We start from the raw sequence: 22,790 nt of genomic DNA, 5'->3' as shown, positions 1-22,790 counted from the left end.
ATGTTCGTTTAAAGTCCATAATATGTCAAAAATGCTCGAAATTGAATGAAGAATCCCCTGACGAATTCCTGAAGGGGATTTGGTCAATTCATTTTTCCAAAAAATGGATTTAAGATTCAACCACCCATTTCTTTAATCTTAAATCCTATTTTTGAGCTACTTAGAGGCATTTTTTGGAAAAATGAGTTGACCAAATCCCCTTTGGAAATTTGTTAGGGGATTCTTCATTCAATTTCGAGCATTTTGACATATTATGGGCCTCAAACGGACATTCCTATCAAAAGTTATACCTGTTTGAAGTTAAAAAAAAAGTCCATAAAAAAACATTTCGCCGTTACGAATGGCGAGATCCGTCACGTGGACAGTGTCTCGCCATCTCCACTGGCAAGTCCACCAGGTGCTGCCACGTGTCCAACTCACCAACCCCATTAGCGAGTTTCCTCCAAAAATAGCCCCCCTCTGAAAAAAGTTTCGAAACAGCCCCTTTTGAGAATAAGTTTCTAAAAGGAGCCTCAACAGGTCAATTTGCCACCTTGTGTTTCATTTATTTGATGTGATATAATAATGATAATTTACACAATTTTTTTTACCAGAGGTATATTTGTAATTAAGGAAGTGTTGACCGGACTTAACTTGTGATAAATATATGAACTAAGTTTACGAGATGCATGAAAAAAAAAGTCATTTTTATTTTTAAATATCTAGGTTTCGGATAAATTTTAAAAGTATAATAAATTTATTCATCTGTTCATTTTGTTTATTATCGTTAATGAAAGAGTCTATTTGATATATTTAAGGGTAAAAAATTTGTTAACTTTCTTCACATTCAATAATGAAAATGATTATTTATCCAAAATATAATATAATTTTTATTTTTTTTTCCTTTTTTAATTGTTGCAAGTATAACATTATAATAAACATTTAAAAAATAAGAAATCAAGTATAAGTTAAAACAAACATAATAATAAGTAAATATTAATTAACAAATCTAATTTGTTTATTGCTTTGAAATGTCTAATGTGACACTAACTTGTCCAAAGTATGAAACTCAAGTATAAATGTAAAGTTAATCCTTACAAAAAAATAATACTTAACTTGATTGTATTACTACCTAGTCACAGCAAAAATTTGAAATAACATACAAGTTATACTTATTAATCAATCTTATACTTATTATTATATTTGATCTAACTTATACTTGTTTTCTTATTTTTTTTTAAGTATTTATTGTAAAGTTATGTTTGTAACCATTAAAAATGAGAGAAGATAAAGATTAAATTATATTTTTATAAATAGCCATTTTTACTCTTGGATGTATAGTACACTAACAAATTCATCCTTGAATATGTTACGTAGGCTCATGGACACAGAAATTAAGTGGATGGATGAATTTATTGCATTTTTTTTTCACTTTTAAGAACTAAAATTTGAATTTCTATTTTTGGAAACAAATTTATAAGCACTCTACACATTATGGGACAACAATTATTTAGCTTAAAAAATTATTATTATTTATGATTAATTGTGATGTTAATATAGTTTCACACATGTTAAAAAAATTTAATATCGTAAAAAGCAGCTGACTCAGCCGATGGAAAAAAAATTGTGTAAATTGATTTCGTGAACAACACATGTCACAACTATGCCACATCACCCGTTCCATGGGTATTATTAAATCTAAAAAATGTATATTATACCAGTGACATTCTTAACAATTCCTCGTCGGTCGAAAAATAAAAGATATTGAATAAAATAAGAAATTTATTTTTTTGAATAAATACATAAGTTTATTCTTTGAAAGTAACAGTACTTGCTTAGTAAACAGAACTTCACCAAAAAAAAAAAAGTAACACTTGTTTAGTTTTAATCCTTCATACCCTTACCCTATGTTTAGACTTTAGATAGAGAAAAGAAAACGGGAAAGAATATTTTTTTGATAAAAATAAATAAATAATGGACAAATCTTTTTTAAAAAAAATCCCTCCTAATTTTCTTTCTCAATTTATTTATTTTTTTCGTTTCTTTCCGATATCTCCCTTCACATATCATCCAAACAAAAAAAGTGTTCATGTCTATTATTTAATCTTTTAACTTCTCAACCTATTTACAATTAGGCAAATACTCATTTTCATATATGAAAATGTGAGATGGTAATAAATTAGTCTTTAAAAAATAAAAAATTTAAATTTTAGTTTCCAAATATAAAAAAAATAAAAATATAACAAATTGATCTAAATTTGTGAGATCAAATTTTCATTAAGTTGTAATATTTAATGATCAATATGATAATAAATTATATATTTTAATAATCAATTTGACATTAAGTTATAAAATTTAGTATTTAATCCATCATTAAATTATCTACAAAATTAATTTATCACATTTTTTATATATTCAGTAACTAAATTAAAATTTTTATCTTTGGTAAGAATTAATTTATCATGAATCAAAATGAATATACACCTTTACAATTTCTTCTTTTTATCAATAGTGAATAAATATAGTTTAACAAACTTTTTGATGTAGCACATTAAGAACCTAATTGGTTATTAACTGAGTCTATATTGAAGAATTAGTGGGTCATTAGTATATATTGGCATGTATTTAATAAGTAACTATGATGGAATAGTGGTAATATACACGGTCAATTTTGTGGCACCGTGAGTTATGTATAAGGTCAGGTCAATAACTCTAACCATCGAATCACTTTATAAATCACCGAGTTACTCACCAATGCATTAACTAAGCATATTAGAATTGATTACACCAATTTAATCCAGTCAAAGTCACTATTGGATTTGTTGCACAGCTAATTCAATAATTAGACCAACCCAGTCAAAAGTTCATTTCCTGATTAAATTAGTCCAACCGGCCAGTTGAAGTCAAAATTTATAATAATTAAATCAACTCAATCAAAAGTTGGTTTCCGTGTAATCTCATTTTTGTAAATAAATAAAAAAGAATTGTTATTTATAAATAAATAAAATTTTAGAAAAATGATAAAGTTTTTATAATTAAATAAATAAGAAAAAATAATTTTATTAATTAAAATAATTATTTAAGAAAAAATAAAAAAGATATTTTATTTATTCATTTGATAGGAAATAAAATAGAGTAAATAATAGGCTGAGAGTACCCTAACTATAAATAAAGATATATTAGGTCAGTTTTCAAACTGATGATTCATTTTTACGTTATCTTTTTCTCTCAAATTTATTTTCCCTTTTTTTTTTCCCAAAATCCTCTCTTTACTCGCATACACTCAAACCTGTCTCGGTAAAATAATGATTCCGGACTCGCTAACCGTTGGATCATTGTGAAATTTATACACGAGGTTTGAAACTTATTTCCTCACAGAACCACCATTGGGATTTTGAAGATAAAGTCTTCGGTGGAAGAAATGTCCCTCGCATTGAGCTTTTCTTTTTCCCTAGACACCCAAAACTTGTCTGGGTAAAACTATGATTCCGACTCATTAACCGTTGGATCATTGTGAAATACACTAGGCTCGCAATTCATTTTTGCATATCTTCACTGTTGGGATTTTCAATTTAATGTCTGGGGAGGGAAAAATACTCATCACACGCAGACAGTGGAATGAAGGCTTCAATTTCTCCTTCTCTCTAATGCTTAGAAACCCTAGCAGAACAATCAAAGGAAAAGCTTGAGGAATCACAGGAAACCGCTAGAGATACTGCTATCATTGTCAAAATACACACGTGAGCCCGCTTAGAGGTAAATGATGAGTTTATCGCAATTGGGGTTATAATGAACATGTGTAGGGATCCTTGAAGAATAAAATTGGGGTTTATTTTGGGATGTTTATTAAATTATAATTTTTCCTCTATGATTATAAATACAATATTGTTGAGTTTGACGTACCAATTGATGTTCTGATGAGAATTGGTTGATAAACTTGAGTATTCTTGATGTTTTCGTGTTTTGACCTATGATTTTGATTCATTAATTTTAATATGATTGTGTGGAATTGTTTAAGGGGTTTTACTCCCCATGTTGTGAGAAGCATTTTGTATAAATTGTTATAGTGAGATTATGAAATGATGACTCAAATTATGAGTAAGTGACAAATCGAACCTGTGATTAATGATATATGTATTGAGATGTTATATGTATTGAGTTATGAACTATGAACTGTGCAGTCACACAATTTTAAGACCCTTTAAGGGCGATGAGTTTTTGCGCGATGAGTATTATAATGGGATCCACTATGGTAACTCGACGTGTTGAATCACTCTGAGGCGCGACGAGTTAAAATGATTTTGAAAATAATTGAGTAGTTGTGTGTATTGCATAATTCATAGGTAAAGTGTATATGATTCATGAGGTGTGATAACATGTTAAATTGAGATTATATCATTGTGATTGAGACCGAATGTATGTGATAAATTGAGTTATGTATTGACTTGTAATATATATGTGCATTGAGATGTTGTGTGCATTGAGTTGTGAGCTATGAATCATACAATCACACGACTATAAGACCCTTTAAGGGCGACGAGTTAATGTGCGACGAGTATTATGATGGGAACCACTGTGGCGACCCAACAAGTTTAATCACAAGCGCGACGAGATAAAATTATTTTGAGAACTATTGAGGAGTTGTGTGCTTTGTACAGTTCATAAATAAAGTATATGTGCTAAAATGTTTTTTGAGTTAGACCTGAATCAGGAGGGAGAGACTCTGACGGACTCTTCAGAGTGTAGACCTCGGGGGTAAATACACCCAGTTTGAGTGCTCCTTTAAGTCTATGCCGATTCCACATGGTTGAAGTATTCTCGCAAAACAGCGTGACCCTAATTGGTCTCCCTATGATTTTACCTAGTGAGAGTGACCTAACTTACTAGTGTGTGGTTTGTCTTGTCATGTACTCCTAGGCGCCCGATGAGGTTTTTCAGTAACATGGTACCACATTGCATATAGGATTGAGTCTTAGTGCATCGGTTGCATAACGCTTGTGTATTGATCAATATTGATTGATTTAGTGATATTGTATTTTGATCCTTGAGTACATGAATGACGTAAAAATGAATGAGACATGTTGTGATGTGATGTTATGCGACAAAGTGGTGGAATGACGTGAGCTATGTTTAAGTAAGTTATATCTCATTTATATGATATGTATATCTACGTGTTGTCTTGTTTCTCTCTATTATTTAGGAATGTGATAACTCACTCCCCATGTGTTGTTTGTATTTTGGATCCTGTGATGATCTCGAACTTTATGTTCGTGGGAGCAAATGACTAGGTGAATTGCTTTAAGAAACCTTATGCTGAAGGACGTCGGGATACAATGCTCTAATAGGATGTGACATTGGGACATAAGTTTCTATATTAATTGCATGAAGTCTTGAACGGCCTTGTTTCGAGCCGAGATGATTTTATTATTTATTGGACAAGTTATATTATGATGTTAGAAAAATGAATGTAAGCCTTTTACCCTTTTGAAATGCTTTTATTTAAATGTGTTTCAAAAACTTTTAATTAATTTTGATTTCTTATTCTTTTTATTATTAGTGCATTTATGTGTGGGTAGAGGGTGTCACATTCCAGGTTAGATATATTCAACCGCCCAATTTGAGTCAAATTTTATAATAACATTAACTACAACAATAACATATACCAAGTGTAATGTGATTAAGTAAATTGGTCTCTAAGAATAGGAGTTTGTATAGATTTGATCTATGAAAGTAATGATGGTACAAATTAGTCCTTAAATCTATTAACTCCTATGCTGCAATTTTATCATACTTAATTAACAATCACAAAAGGAACAGTGTAAGTGTAAAGAAGTTATCACAATCAGAGGACTAATTTGTATACACTAATATCTTCTATGACCAAACATATGCAAGTACCCATTACCCCTTCTATGAACCAAATTGTCCAATTATATGGCACTTAATGATATGTCACTCCCCCCTCTCCCTTTTTCTCCCCCTCTATTTCTACCTAAACAAACGAGGGATAAAGAAAGAATTCAAGTCAAACATAAGTTTCCAAAAGTCGTCAAAAATAAAAATATTTTTAATGAAAATAAAAAGTTATTTAAATATCTTTTAAGTTCATATATTTTAGCAAATAGTTTACGATAAATAAAAAAATTTGTCCCTAAAAGTATGATGCAATGATAAATTGATTCTTGAAAGATAAAAATACAAATTTAGTCCCTGAATATATAAAAAGTATGATAAATTAGTCATACTATTTATAACGCTCCTAATTGTTGACTTCTCAATGACTCACACACTATGACACTTCACAAAGTGACAACTCACCACATCCTTGTTGGTTAGAACCTTCCACCGATTAGAACCATCCGTAGTTAGTCATTTCCAAGACCTTGACAATCTATTTTGACTGCTTCCAGAATCAATAATTATCGCTACAAACCAACAAGACACTTTTCAACGTATTTTGTCCTCACTTACATGTTTTTTGGGAAATTTCCTAGGTAGTCAACCTTACCATAACTATTTCAAGTCCAACACGCTTAATTGTTGAATTATTAAGTGGTAAGCTACTAGAAAAGTAGATACGTCTTATTGATATAGGTAATACTAATTAATTCATTTAAATCATCATCAACTATATAGCCTCACACTTGTATAACCTCTAGACCATTTTCTTTTTGGTATGATTCATCATGGTGTTACATTTGTTAAATTTGTGAAATCATTTTATCATTAAGTCATACTTCCCCTGGTCTCAAATATAAGGAAAAAACACATTTTTCTTTGTGTTAAATATAGGAAAATTTCAATTAACTCTATCTTATTTAATTTACTATCTAAAAAATATCTTTTATTTAATTGAGGTTATAGTTTCAATGACTCTTTCTTATCCTTAATACTAAATTCTAGTGAAGAGTAAGTTGAGAAAAAAATATTTTTTAACTAAAATTAATGCAATTAAACATGATTAACTACTTTCTTAGTGTGTCATATTTTTTATTCTTAAATTTGAGATCAGAGAAAAGTAATATTTAATGATCAATTAGATAATATATTATATTTTTTATGATCAATTTGTTATTAAATTGTAATATTTAGTGACCAATTTATTACTAAATTATCTACAAGACTAATTTATCATATTTTTTTTATATTCAATAACTAAATTATCTACCATACTAATTTATCAAATTATTTATAAGATTAATTTATCATTATTTCAGGGAATCGTCTCACACTTTTCGGACGGTGGGAAATGAATGTGTTATGTGGATCCAATTCAGCCCTCGGGGCCGGGACGGTGGGGATTAATGATTCATGATGCTTAGATTCAGAGACAACACGTCATTATTAGTATTCATGGTTTTCCGACGAACCTCAATCATCAACACATCCCTAAAGTTGTTATGTTATATATATATATAGTATACACTCCTCTATTATTTTATTTTAAAATCATTATAAGGAAAAAATATATGATATCAAAATAAAGATATCGTTAATTATTTTAATATAAATAAAAAATATTAAAAAAATACGACAATATGAATTCACAAATCCTTACAATAAAGATGATAAGCTTTTAAACAACCTTACAGCCAAATCAAACCTTACAAAATGATTCATATAAAGTAAATAACCATACTTGAGCCTTAAATTTACAAGACGTACAAATGAAATGATGTTCAAATATTAAAAGCTTAATTCAGTCCTACTCTATTTCTACTCCCTAAGAATAAAGACATACATACATACGCATGCTTACAGAAAGCGATTACACAAGGATACGATACAATTATGGAAAATGAAAGAAATGTTTTGGCGCCAAAACAATAAAAGAGGAATGCTTGAGGCCCCCCATATTTACACAAATCTTTATTGCAACTTTTGGAGGTTGGAAAAATCATATGTAGGATTTCCAAATTATAAATCACGTAGTGAAAGTTTACTTCAACGTGTTACTGCTTAATTACTTCAACTTTACTTTGGCATTCCAAGTAACTTTAGGTATGTATTTAATTTAATTAATTACTTAAAGGGATCTCATCTAGCATTTGCATAACCGTAGTTTGTTTAATCCTATTCCGAATAAAATGATAATTAATTTGATGTCATTATGAGTATATATAGTACAATATTACAATCCAAGCTGTGACAATTAAATCAAATTGTAATTGGATTTGGAAATTCCCTGTCCAAAATAGACCAAGTATATCCAAATGGTATGAGTGGCCGCTTTAGCACTGATCGATGCAGTATGCTCCTTGCCAAACGAGACATGCGCGCGCGCGTGAGTATATATATATAAATAAAGAGAGGAGGAATAAAATTATATTAATATAATTTTGATAATTATTATATTATTTTATAAATTTTAAGTGTATAATATTTTTATAAAATTATTGTTGGATTAAATTTTTTTTAACATAAATTAAGCATGCAAAATTTCATATTAATATAAAATTATTTATTATCTTTTTCATATATATTAAAATCAAGTTAATATAAATATTTTAAAATATATTAAAATATAAATCATTTGATTATTTTTTATTATTGTTTAATTTTAAAAAATTTAACACAAATGTGATAATACTCACACTACCAAAGGCTATTAAAACTTTCTTTCGGTCCTGCTTTTTGTCCAACCAAATTTGATCATGAACCATAGAAGATGATAACATTACAGTATATATAAGGTTGATTTGGCCGATACTGATTAAAAGAATATAAGATGTAGATGGAGAAACATAACTGAAAAAACAAAAAAAAAAAATATGGGATTGATTAAACTTTAGAGTAACTTATCTTCGGTTCACTTAGTGAATGTTTAGTTTATAAGTAAGAATGCTGTGATCATATTTCAATGCAAATACAACAAATTAAAACTAGAACAAAAATCTTAATCCGATGATAAAATTATTTTTTATCTCAAACCTAATTTTATAATAAATTCTCAAGCATGCTCTCAATTAAGTTAAAACTACTCCACACCACCAAAAAGTGCCTGGGGGTTGTCACAAAAATGCCCTTTCATCCCCTTTTTTTGTTAGTGTTGTTAGAGTTATGATTGGATCTTTCTTTTGACCAATATTTTTGTGAAATGACAAGCATCAAAGTGATGATAACTTTTCCCTTGCTTTCCCAACCCCCATAGAAAACATAGGGCTAATTGGAGGATAAGGGGACAAAAACAGAAGTAGCAACGTCAAGTCGCCAACCTCACAGATCCTGATTCCTCCTCAACTGCCAATTCTCTTTACTTAGTTGCCACTTTGGAATCACACAGAAGAAAAAGACTTGCTGGCATTGCAGAATAATCGGCTACGTTATCTTTGATACAAAATTTCCATTAGAATGAACTATATATAACCTCGCAACTGTTGGTTAACAACAATAGTAGTCGCACAAAAGTGCTAGCTGGTTATTCCTTAATTAAAATTAATGAAGTGCAAATTAATTTTTGAAATCCCATTACATGATTGTAAGTTGAGAAATATTTAATTATTTAGTTTATAAGTAAAATTAATGTCAATTTGCAACTATAATATATATATATATATATATATATATATATATATATATATATATATATATATATTATAGAGTTTTTAATATGTTAGCATATCATAGTTGTGAAGTATTAATTATTTTTTATGATATTTAACTTCTGTTAAGAAAAACATAGTATTTATTCTTTAATAAGATTTTTTTCTTTTAATTATGTTTTTTTTCCACAAGACTCTCGAACTTTAAATCCTTCTTTGAACTCTATTTTACTTTGATTACCGTAATAATATTAATGTTTTTTATATTTTGATATAGTTAATAGTTTAAAACTAATTTAACTAAAATTTAAGAAAAATTAGGTTAGTTTATTTATGGATTAAAAGTGAAAAGCCATTTTCATGTACGTAGCAGTGTCGGCAAGGCATTTTTATAAGTAACATATCTTTACATTTTTCTTTGTGGAGCCATGTGAAGTGACCGTTCGCAAGGTAGGTGGAGGATCATGTTTAAGTGCTGTGTTGATTTTAAAAGGAAAATGTTTGTTCAACATCTAGTATGTTATGTAACACTTAATTAGTTGTGTTTGGTTCAAAAGTGTGAAATAAGTTACTGAAGACAAAAATAGGGATGATACTTTTGATTCGTGTGATTTTATTGGAAGTAAAGTTATAATTTTTTTTCAATTGCAGTAAAATTAATTTTTTTTGTAAAAAAAATTGATTTTTTAGACCCAAAAATCGATTTTCTTTGGGTTTTAGAGGGAAAAAATTGATTTTTAAGACAAAAAATCAACTTCTTTTAACACAATATTTTCAAGTGTTTCGCTTAAATCATATAACACAATAAATCATTTTATTTCTGTTTTTCGAAATTATCTTCTATTTCTATTTACTCTATTTAATTATCTATTCTAAACCAAACACACCCAAAGAAAGAGGAAAATATAACACTACTAAAAAAAACCATTTTTATGATGCACCTTCGAGGTCGGTCACAACAAACCCGTCGTAATAGACTGAGCAGTGACATTTATGTAAATATTACATTTTTACGACGCGTGACGTCTACAACGACGTTTACTTCTAACACCATCGTAGAAATAGCGAGATACAAAGACGGGTTTACATATATACCGTCGTTAACATTCTGTTTGAATGTTAATCTCCCCTGTTGCGCGCTCATTGAACGTACCTCCAAATCCCTCTCTGAAAATTCTGCATTCAACTGGTGTTGCGTGTTGGCCTGACTCTTCCTCGCACCACCATGAACTCTGCAAAAGGAACCCTACATTGTCGCGCGTCCCTGACCTTCGTGTCGCGTGTTGTTCGCACCACCATAACCTCGGCGCATCATGCCCTTTAGTTATCGTGCCCTGCAAGTGTTTGTGAAGGTAAGCTTCTCAATCTTTTTCTTTTCTTATTTGGTCTTGAAGAAGTTAGTTGATTAAGGGTTCACTTAAGTTGGAATGTTATAATTTTTTGTGGAATTCTTGAGTGGCCCTCACAAAGTCATGTTTGAATGTATGTGAAAAGGATTTCAAGAAAAATAAGTTAAAATCATAAGGGTTACGACTTTTATTCTTAGCATTTTAATTTCTTGTGCTTGTACATTTGTGCCCAACTTCGTATGAACATGAAATTGTACCAACTTCGTATCCTTTGAAATAATTAATGAACAAACATATGGCAGTCATTTTATCCTAGTTGCTAATGAAACTTTTGTCTCTGGACTTATACGTAGAGCTACAATGGTTTTTTTTCCTTTGTTCATTTTTGTTTGTTGTGGATCAATTGGGGATGATTTGCTTTGAATGGCAAACAGGTTGGGGTTGACACATTTAGGAGAAGAATGTGCGTGTTAGGAAATAAGAATTGTATCCTTTTTTGAGTTTAGTAATGTTTTGAGAATAGACTTTCTTGTATACTTAAATACTGAAGGCATCCAGTAGTATAAAGTTGAACATTTACAATAGCATTATCAGGTTAGAAAAGAACATGTTGGAAACGAAAAATAGTTTTAAAAACACTGCAAATTAGCTACTATATATATACACAGAGAAGGCACTCAAAAGTGGGTGTATAAGCTATTGGTTTTTATTATTGGAATAAAGTAAAAAGTAATATAGGAATTTGAATGCATGAACCATACAAATTCGGTGGTCCATGTAGAGTTGAAAGGATACAAACAAGCTATTATAGTGCTATTTAAGCTTTAGACCTTGAGAAAGCCAATGTGTCCCCTTTCTTTTCCTGAGTAAATATCATAGTGGAGCTACTCATTGGGGTTGTGGGGTCACTACATTATCGTGTTCTATCTAATTTCAAGGAGGCAGGTGAATTCAGCTTTCTGGTTTCTCCATTATTAGTTGAGTTTGAGCATACTAATTGTGGTAAGTGAGAGTTCTTCTTAACTTGCATAGTGTATACACTGGTATGTGTGTTATAGAAATTGACCAAACCATAGACACATAGTAGTTCCAGACCATGGATACGTGAAGATTGACTAGGACCAATGAGCATGTAGTAGTTCCAAACCATACAATAATTTCTTGAACAATAGAGAGTAATGTTGTGTGTCAAACTGTCAACTAATACTGTAGTGTTTAAGTATCCTAGCATGGTAGACAGTACCTAAGCCTCTATCACTAAGTTCTTTAATATGGTCAAATTTATTTGTTGCTTCTTTAAGCTGCTCATACAAGAAGAGTGGAACTCCAAAGTACTCGCTACTAGTTTCTCGATGATGATTTCAGGAGGAATCAGAATAAGAATCTCTTGACTCCAATTGTCCGCCTGAGGTAGCATATTTTAGTTTGTAGAGTACAAAGAGAAACAACAATCTAATTTCCAACATGGTTGGGTTTCCAATACCTAAATCAGTGGAAATGGGCCAAGAGAAAATATCGGTTGAAGATACTATGAGAAATAACAGAGTGCATGACTGCTGCTACTTTCATGATAGATAACAATGACCATTGATAGAGACATAGTAGAGTTATACACTTTTTTTTTAAAGAAGTTCTCATGTTTTTTGAGGGGGGAAATTGGGGAATTAAAAGAAAAGAAATCAGCAGACCATCTGAATTCAACACACTGAGGATTAGTGATTTTGAAGTCATATGTTCAAAAGGAATATCAAGTTATGTAAACAGTAGATTACCTATACACAGTTTCAAACTGGACCCTTTTTTTTTATAACTGCAACAATTAGAAGAAACCAAAAGCAAACAAAACAGATTTGAAATGTGAAGATAAAGTTATGCAGAGAAAAATATGGCATGCTAATTATGAGAGTTGCACCAATAATATTAGACATTAGACAATCAATCAAAGCAACTCAGACCTTGGCAGTGTGGTAAATTATAGATTTGAAATTTTAAGACAAGGAGAGAACACAAATTAGGCACATCAATGTCACTTGAGCTATTTTGATTCTGTTTAGGATGTACGAGAAGGAACTGGGCTAGGGCATTGACACAAAAGTAGACAATTTCACAAATTGTGAAGGAAACATTTAAGAACCTAAAATGTGAAAAACTAATAAAAGAAACAAGTGTTAGTGCATTGCATTCATGGGTGTTTACCAAGATTTTGTTGTAGTGTAGCATTGCTACAACAAAATATCTCTCTGCTGTCAAGTTGACACTGCCCTCCTCTACGATAGTGGCAAGCTGCACATTCATCAGTTAATTCTACTTTAGTCAAGATATCTGTAGTTACGAATGTGAATGGGTTGTTAGCGTCAGACACGTCTTTAATTGGAAGCAGGACCTTTGTATATGTTGTCAAAGACGCATCTTCAGGTGTGGTGATGTTATTGTAGTAGAGATCGTAATCAGGGCACTTTGTATAATGATACATGCTTGTGGGAGGGCTGACATGTAGGCTGCGGTTGCACCTAAATAGAGCTGTGTTGTATTTGAAATGAAAAGAAGCAAAGTCAAAGCTGTGAGGAAAAGGAAGAGTATAATTGTTAAAAAATGCTTCACAACTTTTGTTCTGTAGAAGATCATCAGATTTTTGTCTGTAAATTGAAAAGTTGTGAAAGGAGTAGTAGGACTACTGAAAAGCTGAGCAACGCGTACAAGCTGAAACAATACTCCATTTTTGTGTAATTGGATCATTTTGAGCTTACATGGATCATCACCATTGCTAATGGGTAATAAGCCACAGTCTGAGCATTCTATTTTAGTGAATGGGAAACTGATATTGTCACGGTCGCAGGTGCCCAAAGAAAAATATATTGAACTTGAGGCCGCAGGTGGCCAAAGCCCAATGATACAACTGTAGAAAAATTGAAACCAACAGGGAGCAACAGTAATACTAGTAAACATATTTTACTGACAAACTCTGAAGAATTTAACCTCTGAAACTTCAACAGGACAAAAACATGCTAAATTTATTGAATGAAAACTATTTTTCCAAATATGTTTATTTAAGTTAAAATAATTTGTCAAACAACATTCATATGTTGGTTGTGACAAATACACCACATAAGAGGGGGTGAGGTGCAAAAAAAAATTTAGGAAGAGAGTAATTAAAGGTGTTGTATTTTTTTCTGTTTGGGGTTTGGGAAGAGGTTGGGTTAGTGAGTGCAGCTTCATGGCAAAGGTAATTTGTGTGAGGAAAAATAAATGAATGAATGCAAAGCTGGAAGAGGAAAGTGATGGGCGCAGACTAGCTTACTTTATCCCATTTCCTCATGTTTCACTACAGTACATCTGCACTTTTGGAAGGTTGTGCTGTACACCCAAATGTCCATTTCCTCTTCATTATTCCTCATTCATACTTATGTTACATCATTGCATTGCGCTACACACATGTCATTTCTTGAAACTTAAGGCCCCTTATTAATTTTGTTGCTTCCACTTTTATGTTTTTTTTTCAAACAACTAGAATCCAACTTGAATTACTGAGAATGCGTTTGAATATCTAAGAATGTGTTTTTTGGTTGTAGGTACTAGGTTGAGACAAAAACTTACGAAGTAAATTCTTGTTTCACAAGTGTCGGACTTCACTCTAGACTGTTGTGTCTGGTTTGCCACTGCTTTGATCCTACTCATAGCTGTTGTTATTGATCGTATTTTTGAGGTATGTATTTGTTTGACTCACACCAATGATAATTACATGGTTTTTTATATATGAATTTTTTATTATATAAGCAATTATGTGCATTGTGAGTGAACCTTAGTTTCCCGTTTGAGATTCTATACAACGATTAATACAGAAAGTTTGCATTAATCGATATATGGAATCTTGAATTGTCCATTTGGACAGTTTGAGAAGACTCATTTTTTTTATAGTAGATTAATATGTATATGTTAATTGTCTTTTCTTAAATTTGTTAACATTTCGGTATACTTCATTTCACTTTGTTCTCCGAGTGCATAGTTGAAAGTGATGGATGAAGACATGCCACCACTTTCATCTCGTGTACTATTAACATGTAGTACACGAGATGAAAAGACAATTAACATGTAGTATTGAATCTACTATAAAAAAAAAAGTCTTCTTGAAAGAGATAGGGCAACACCTTTAATGAAAAAAGTGAGGTTTACATGCATGTTAGATAACTTGATAAAGTCTTACAGCAAAGGGAAAACATGGATCGAAGTTGGATGCAAGCATCACGCATCAGTGACGAGTATGTGAATGGGGTTGAACAATTCCTCCAATTTAGTGAACTGAATGCACCATCTTTGCGTGGTAAATTTTTCTGTCCATGTGTGAAATATGGGAATGGGAGACACTAGTCAATACATGACATAAGATCACATCTTATATGTCACAGGATCATTCCAAATTACACAAAATGGGTATGGCATGGGGAATTACCAGACAAGCCATTAGTCTCTCACACTGAGTCAGTTAATGTAGACATGGGATACCGTATAGAAGACATGATTTGCGATCTGGGGCAAGATGGATTTCAACAAGCACGTGCACCTCTGTATCAGAAAATAGAAAATGATTCAAAAATTCCTTTGTATCTTGGGTGCACAGATTTCACAAGGTTGTCAGCGGTGTTAGGTTTGGTCAACTTGAAGGCACAATTTGGTTGGAGTGACAAAAGCTTTATTGAATTGCTTATTCTATTGAAAAAATTACTTCCTCAAGATAACCTGTTGTCGAAGAATCAATACGAGGCGAAGAAGATTTTATGTCCAGTGGGAATGGAGTACCAGAAAATCCATGCATGTCCAAATGATTGCATTTTGTATAGAAATCAGTTTGCAGAAATAATCAATTGCAATACATATGGTGTATCTCGCTACAAGGTCAACAATGACGAATGCAATGATGATGCAACCGCAAACAAGAGTCATCCAGCAAAGGTCTATTGGTATCTTCCAATAATACCAAGGTTTAAGCGATTGTTTGCTAATGGACATGATGCAAAACACTTGACGTGGCATGCAGAAGGGAGAAAAAGTGATGGATTGCTCCGACATCCGGCTAATAGTCCGTAATGGAAGGAATTCGATTATTTGTATCTTAATTTTGGGAATGAGGCAAGAAATCTAAGGCTTGGTCTTTCTTCGGATGGAATAAATCCTTTTGGTAACTTAAGCACCAATTACAGTTCATGGCTTGTTTTGCTAATGATTTACAACCTCCTTCCTTGGTTGTGCATGAAGCAAAAATACATAATGCTTTGCATGATGATAGCGGGTCCAAGACAGCTAAGGAATGACATTGATGTCTATCTGACTCCGTTGATCGAAGACTTGACAAAATTGTGGGACGGGGTTGATGTGTGGGATGGTAATCTACGACAGACGTTTAGGTTGCGTGCAATGGTTTTCTGTATCATTAATGACTATCCAGCATATGGCAATTTAAGTGGTTATAGTGTGAAAGGCCATCACACATGTTCTATATGTGAGAAAAATACTAGCTTCTTCCAACTAAAGCATGGAAAGAAGACAGTATACACAAGGCACTGAAGATTTCTCAAACAGTATCATCTGTATCGACGATTGAAGAAAGCTTTTAATGGATCTCAGGAAAATGAAACTGCGCCATAACCATTAGATGACAAAGAAGTTTATGATCGTGTCAAGGATATCATAACTATCTTTGGAAAGACACAAAAAAAATCTACAACTGAGACAAACATATGGAAGAAAAGGTCCATATTCTTTGATCTTCCATATTGGTCTGATCTTGATGTTAGACATTGTATAGACGTCATGCATGTGGAGAAAAATGTTTATGATAGTTTAATTGGAACCCTTCTTAACATTAAAGGCAAAATAAAGGATGGTTTGAAGTGTCGCCAGGACTTGGTTGAAATGGGTATACAAGAGTAGTTGCATCCAATCTCACAAGGTCCGCGAACATATCTACCCCCGGCATGTCACACAATGTCAACAAACGAGAAGAGGAGTTTTTGTCATTGTTTGCATAATGTAAAAGTCCCACAAGGATACTCTTCAAATATCAAGAATCTTGTGTTTGTCAATGATTTGAAATTGGTTGGCTTGAAATCTAATGATTGTCATATATTAATGCAACAACTATTGCCTGTAGCGATTCGGGGAATCTTGCCTGACAAAGTTCGGGTTGCCATAACTTGTCTGTGCTTTGTTTTTAATGCTATCTGTAGCAAAGTCATTGATCCTGGAAGATTAGATGAATTGGAGAACGAGGCTGCCATTGTCCTTGGTCAAATGGAGATGTATTTTCCTCCATCATTTTTCGACATAATGGTTCATTTAATTGTTCATCTAGTGCGGGAAATCCGAATGCATGATCCTATTTTTTTTACGGTGGATGTATCCAATTGAGCATTACATGAAAGTGTTAAAGGGGTATACCAAGAATTAACACCGACCGGAAGCTTCGATTGTCGAAAGGTATCTTGCTGAAGAGTGTATCAAGTTTTGCTCCCAGTACATTGAAGGTGGTAAATCCGTCAACCTTCCTGAAACTCGTCATGGTCGAACACTGGGGGGTAAGGGTACACGAGGATACAATGTTGTAACAATAACTCGGCACAAGGTTTCACAAGCGCATCTATATGTATTAAACAATACAGCAGATGTCATTCCATACATAGATGCTCACAAAAAAAAACTCACCGCAATGAACCCAAAAATGAACATGATGAGGATTTTGCAAGAGCATAACAGAGCTTTCATTATCTAGTTCAGAGAAACAATGTTTGTTGATGACGGTGCTTCCAAAACATTAAGATTGTTAGTTGTTGGGCCAAATCTGAATGTACCGACTTGGAAAGGGTATGATATCAACAATTATTCCTTCTACACCAAGTCCCAAGATGACAAAAGCTCAATGCAGAATAGTGGTGTGACTGTTGATGCTGATTTCGATCACTTTTCTAGTGCATCAAACAACAATCTGATTCAAGCATCCATACCTTTGATCGAGGCCGTATCCAAATCAAATAAATATTAAAATGTAGTAACTAGGAAGTGATCCTAGGTCATTTCCCAACGAGCAATGATACACCAAATGTTCATAACAGATAGTAGGAAATAGTAACAAATTGGGGGGGGGGGGGGGGGGGGTGTTTGCTTTTGTAAATTAAACAGCGAGTAAAATTGAATTAGAAATTATCAGAATTAAAATACGTTGCTTCCCCTTGATTCACAAGCAATTCTCTTATCCTAGGTTGCGAGAATTTATCCTTTATCAGTTCAACCACTTAATCCAACCCTAAATTAAATTACTAAGCGAAATTTAACATAGAGCATTCATTATGTGATTAAGCATCACACACACCAATTACTCATAAACGATCATTAAGCATGAACGCAAATTAAGCGCAAAGACAATTAATCAAGCATTAAGCATGCATGAATTAATGGCAACAAATTCAGAGTAATTAGTGAAAAGGAAAAATTGAACAGAATTTAACAATAATAATAGAACCTCAAAGAGAACTGTGTTTGATCCTCAAGAGAAAACAACGCTGCGGACTTAGCCTTCCATTAATCAAATAGAGAACGAAATTTTATTGATAAAACTAAAAGTCTGAACTGGAATTGTAAAAAAACGAAAATAAAAGAGAAAGAGAAGAGAGACTAAAACTAAAAACGAAAAATAAAAGAGAGAGAAGAGAGCGAGAGAGAGCTAAACTAGAATCTTGGTGCTGTTATATAGTTTTTTCAGCCCCAAAGCTTACAAATCTGTTTTAAATCCAAGCTCATAAGTAAAATCAAATCAAATCTAGATAAGATAAGATAAGATCTAGATGAAATAATATTTAGATGAGATCAAATCTAAATAATATCTAGATAAGATAAGATCTAATTTTGTAGAATAAATTAGTCTACCTTCTTCAAGTCCAAGCCCAATGCTAGATTCAAGCCCAATGCTTCATTAATTCCTGAAATTAGATTAAAAACATCAAATTAGCTGAATGAGCCCAAATAATAAAACTGCCTAATAAATTTGACAATTAAGACTAATCAATATTTAAAATGGTGCAAAAAAGGTTAAGAAATAGGAGAAAATAATGGCACATCACCTTACTTTGGAGTCTTTCAAGAAATCTGGGAACTTGATTATAGTGAATTTAGAGCGCTTGTGTTTAAGTGTAAGTGGGTCAATGGCAATACCGGTGTCTGTCAAGATGAATTCAGATTTACCTTAGTAGACCTAAATTAGGTGGCTTATTAGGACGAAACTTTCATTATGACCCAACAAGTAAGACAGGTGTTTTACGTCCAAAATCCTTGCGATTCAAGATATTCAGTGGTTCTACAAGGAAGACCAAGTGGTTTAAATGACTCACATGATGATTCCACAATTGACATTTGTGAGACACCACCTTTTTCGACAAAAATGCCTTCTATCAATGAGTCACACTACGCTGATGATGTACACGTAAATCGTAATGATCATGATGAAGGACTATGGGAAAACATTGTGACTTAACTTAACTGTATGAGAGTAATGTAAAAAGCTTATTCCTTTTGTGGTTTGTAATTTATTAATGTTCATATTTCAATTTACCTAAGTATATGGTATTTGTAAGTCCTTGTTGTTAACATATTTGTTTTATTTGACAGGATCATGGGAACACCACCAGCATCCCCTCTGCAGTCAGATATGCAGTCAGAGGTCATGTCTAGGAATACTAGACAATCCACACAGTTAAGGAGGTTGACTTTAAGAACCTTAGATCAGCCCAGACCAACTGTAAACGTTGATGCTGCAACTGGTCGAAGATTGGGCCCACATAAAGAGAAATTCCACAGCTATCTAGGGGTCGTAGCTAGAGAAAAAAATTCCAATTGTACATAACACTTGGAAAGATGTACCAGACTCACTAAAGGACCTAGTATGGGATGACATTTTGGTAAGTGACGTTATGATGAACTGGTATTTTCTTTATGTGGTCAAAAAAGTGGAAATCTTTCAAATTATGCAAGTATTACTAAACAATTTGTCTTGTAGGCGAAATTTGATATCCCAAAAGTGTCGAATGCAAAGAAAAATGTCATGTCCACTATGGCCACTAGATGGAGGCAGTTTAAATCATCCCTCACCACTAAATTTATCTATGCTAACTCTGAGGGACAACATAAACATGATCCTTCAGTCAAATATGGCCTAGATCCACAAACTTGAGAGGAATTTTCCACAAGTCGCAAAACCCCTAACTGGCAAGTTAGATGTTCATGTGTTTGAATTCTAATGTGTATTTCTCATTATAAAGGCAATTTAATTTGTTTGATTCGAATACTATATGGTACATGACAGGGAATCAGGAAGATGATGCAGGAAATTCAAAAATACAATGACTGTCCCCATTTATTTTCTTGCGGGGGATATGATTTGCTTGAAAAGAAGCTATTAGACGAGAAAATGAAGAAAAGACAACATGACACAATGATGACTGAGAATACACCACAAATTAAGGACCCTCCATCTCCCATTGAAAGACATGTTAAGTGGAAGTTGGCATGCACTAAGCGATATGGGCAGATAGAATGATTGTTTTCTCCCCCATTGAATATTAACTACTGCATGAAGCTAAGTTCATACAATTCATGACCACATCATAAAAGTAAGTGTCCAAGCCCACCTCTTTAATGGTTTCAATCACAAAGTCCCATCTAATTCTATCATAAGTTATTTTCATATCAACTTTAATAGCAACGAATTGAAGCCTTTCTTGCTCTTCTTAATATGCATGCATCGTGTAAAAAATTCTTGGATAGATAATGTTATTAATCAAACTATGTCTCTCCAAAACGAAGCAGTCCATAACCTTCTTGAGATGAGAGGCATTAGCTTAGTGATATTCTTTGTACAGAATGTCAAAGAAACTAATAGACCAATATTGGGATAGGCGTCGGGTTAGACATTTTCGAAATTAGAACTACAATGATGCTATTGATGTCTTTGATTTTAGGGTTAATATCCAAATTGGACAAAAAAGTGTGAGATGTTGTGACTTTAGTTCTTGAAAGTAATAAAATTCGAAAAAGGTATCTAAAAGTTTAATGTGTCACTCACTTTAGTCCAAATATTAAAAAAGTCAGTATGAACTAAATGCTAATATTAACATATTTTTAAGGCCTAAAGTGACAATAATTAATTAAGTTTAGGGATTAAAATAATAACAAATTGTTAAGTTTAGAAACAAAAATGATAATATAAAAACTTATTTTAAACTTCCTTATTTTCATAAGCTAATGTCACAATTAGTGTTTTCTACTTTCAAAATACTAAAATAATGGTTTATCCTTGATTTTATACAAACTTTTCCTCGAAGGTTTGTCAAGATGGCAGATAGAGCTTCCCACAATATGCCAATTACACTTGAAAAAGATGGATGGATTTGTCTTGCAGAGAGGCCTTGAAAAGACCTATGCTCATAATAGCTACCTTAGTTTCTCGGTCAAAGAAAGGTAGGGGTGAAAGAAAATGAAATTTGAACCGATTGATTTGGATTTTAGATGTTTTTTTTTTTACCTAATCCAAAACAAACTGAATCAATGTTGAATGGGTTGGTTCACTTGGGATCATTGAATACCCAATCAAAATATAAAAAAAAAATTATTTTGAAAAAAAATATAAAATAACAATTTTATCCTAAAATTAACAGATAATCCTGTGTGACATATACCAAATTAATCAAATCCATTGTTAGGAGGTCTAGGTCAAATTTGTACTACCAATGCCAATTAGGTGAAGGTTCAGAGAAGGCTCAACGACGTCAATGACTGTCGTCATTAAGAGGCAGAACACTAGATCACTAGAAGGAGGAGGCTTTGTTAGTGTGCATGTGTGGCATCCTTTTAGATTGTGAGAAAGAAAAATGAAAGTATCAAAGTGAGTCTATGTGAGTGTGTGTGATAGACATAAAATGCAAAGGAGATATACAAAATAACATAAAATATAAGTAACTTTAATATTTCTTAAAAAAATTAATAATATATATTCGATTTGGTTCGGGTTTGTTCAGATTTAAAAATTCCCAATCTGATACCCGAACCAATTCCTCAGTTCTAATTGGTTTGGTTCGGGTTAGACTTGAACTAGCAAGAAATTCAAACCAATTTAATTAGTTTAGTTTGGATCGTTAGGTTGATCCAAACTAATAAACACTCCTAACAAAAGTTGTCCGAAATAGCTTAAAATTCAACATCAATTTTTGACATTTTGACATTTTGCCATTTTGAGAATTTTCAATGGCTTCTCTAACTTATACAACAAATGTTAGGTTAAGATCGTTGCATGTAGACATATTATGTTGAATATGTGACATGATGCCTCCTTCCTTGACAATTATATATAAGTGTGTCCAATTACAAGATCATAGACTACTACCTAATATTCTCTTTCTATATTACCAATTTATTGCCAAGAATAACATTCCTTCCCTTCAGTTTAAACTAATAGCACATACGGATGTATCATAAGTAACTATGTAACTAAATATATAGAGCTTTGTTGACATCAACAATGAAACAAATGGAGTTATATGATTGATTTGATGGTAAAAGAAGAAGGAAGAAAGGAAAAGATTATGGATTTAACTCCTCCCACTAACAAAAATCTAACAATTAACTACTAATATTTACTGATCCAAAAAAAAAATGAAACAAATATCGAGTTTTTTAATCACTTATTTCTTCCGTTCATAATTAATTCTAATATTCTAAATTTTTTTATATTAGAGCATTTTTAATGGGATTTTTGAGTTGAGTTCCTCAGTTTAAGACCTCTGTCCATCAGATCTATCATTGTTTTTGCTTAATAGTTTTTCATGCTGGAGTTGGATTTCGGGGAAAAACCTCCCAAGAACTTATCTCTTTTCAAAAAGAT

General features: G+C 32.2%; 1 protein-coding gene and 1 long non-coding RNA gene across 3 annotated transcripts; one reads left to right on the top strand and one right to left on the bottom strand.

Annotated features, from left to right (window-relative positions):
• Positions 1-10,621: 10,621 nt before the first annotated feature.
• LOC102659799 (uncharacterized) lies at positions 10,622-14,009 on the bottom strand. Its single transcript, XM_006590999.4, has 3 exons — positions 13,254-14,009; positions 13,067-13,153; positions 10,622-10,855 (listed from the first exon to the last, which is right to left on the bottom strand). Exons 1-3 carry the CDS (start codon positions 13,341-13,343, stop codon positions 10,622-10,624), a joined length of 411 nt encoding a protein of 136 aa, XP_006591062.1. The 5' UTR covers positions 13,344-14,009.
• On the top strand, positions 10,738-21,997 carry LOC102659939 (uncharacterized). Of its 2 annotated transcripts, XR_005887264.1 has the most exons (5): positions 10,738-10,873; positions 14,440-14,573; positions 19,523-19,812; positions 19,911-20,523; positions 21,235-21,997. It is a non-coding gene; the product is annotated as an uncharacterized lncRNA (long non-coding RNA). The 2 variants fall into 2 exon arrangements; XR_001383542.2 differs by lacking the exon at positions 21,235-21,997 and having other exon boundaries at positions 19,911-20,865.
• Positions 21,998-22,790: the final 793 nt, after the last annotated feature.

The sequence above is a fragment of the Glycine max genome, chromosome 11 (genome assembly GCF_000004515.6).
Source record: "Glycine max cultivar Williams 82 chromosome 11, Glycine_max_v4.0, whole genome shotgun sequence".
NCBI classification, from domain to species: domain Eukaryota; kingdom Viridiplantae; phylum Streptophyta; class Magnoliopsida; order Fabales; family Fabaceae; genus Glycine; species Glycine max.
This window is presented reverse-complemented; position numbering and strand designations above follow the sequence as displayed.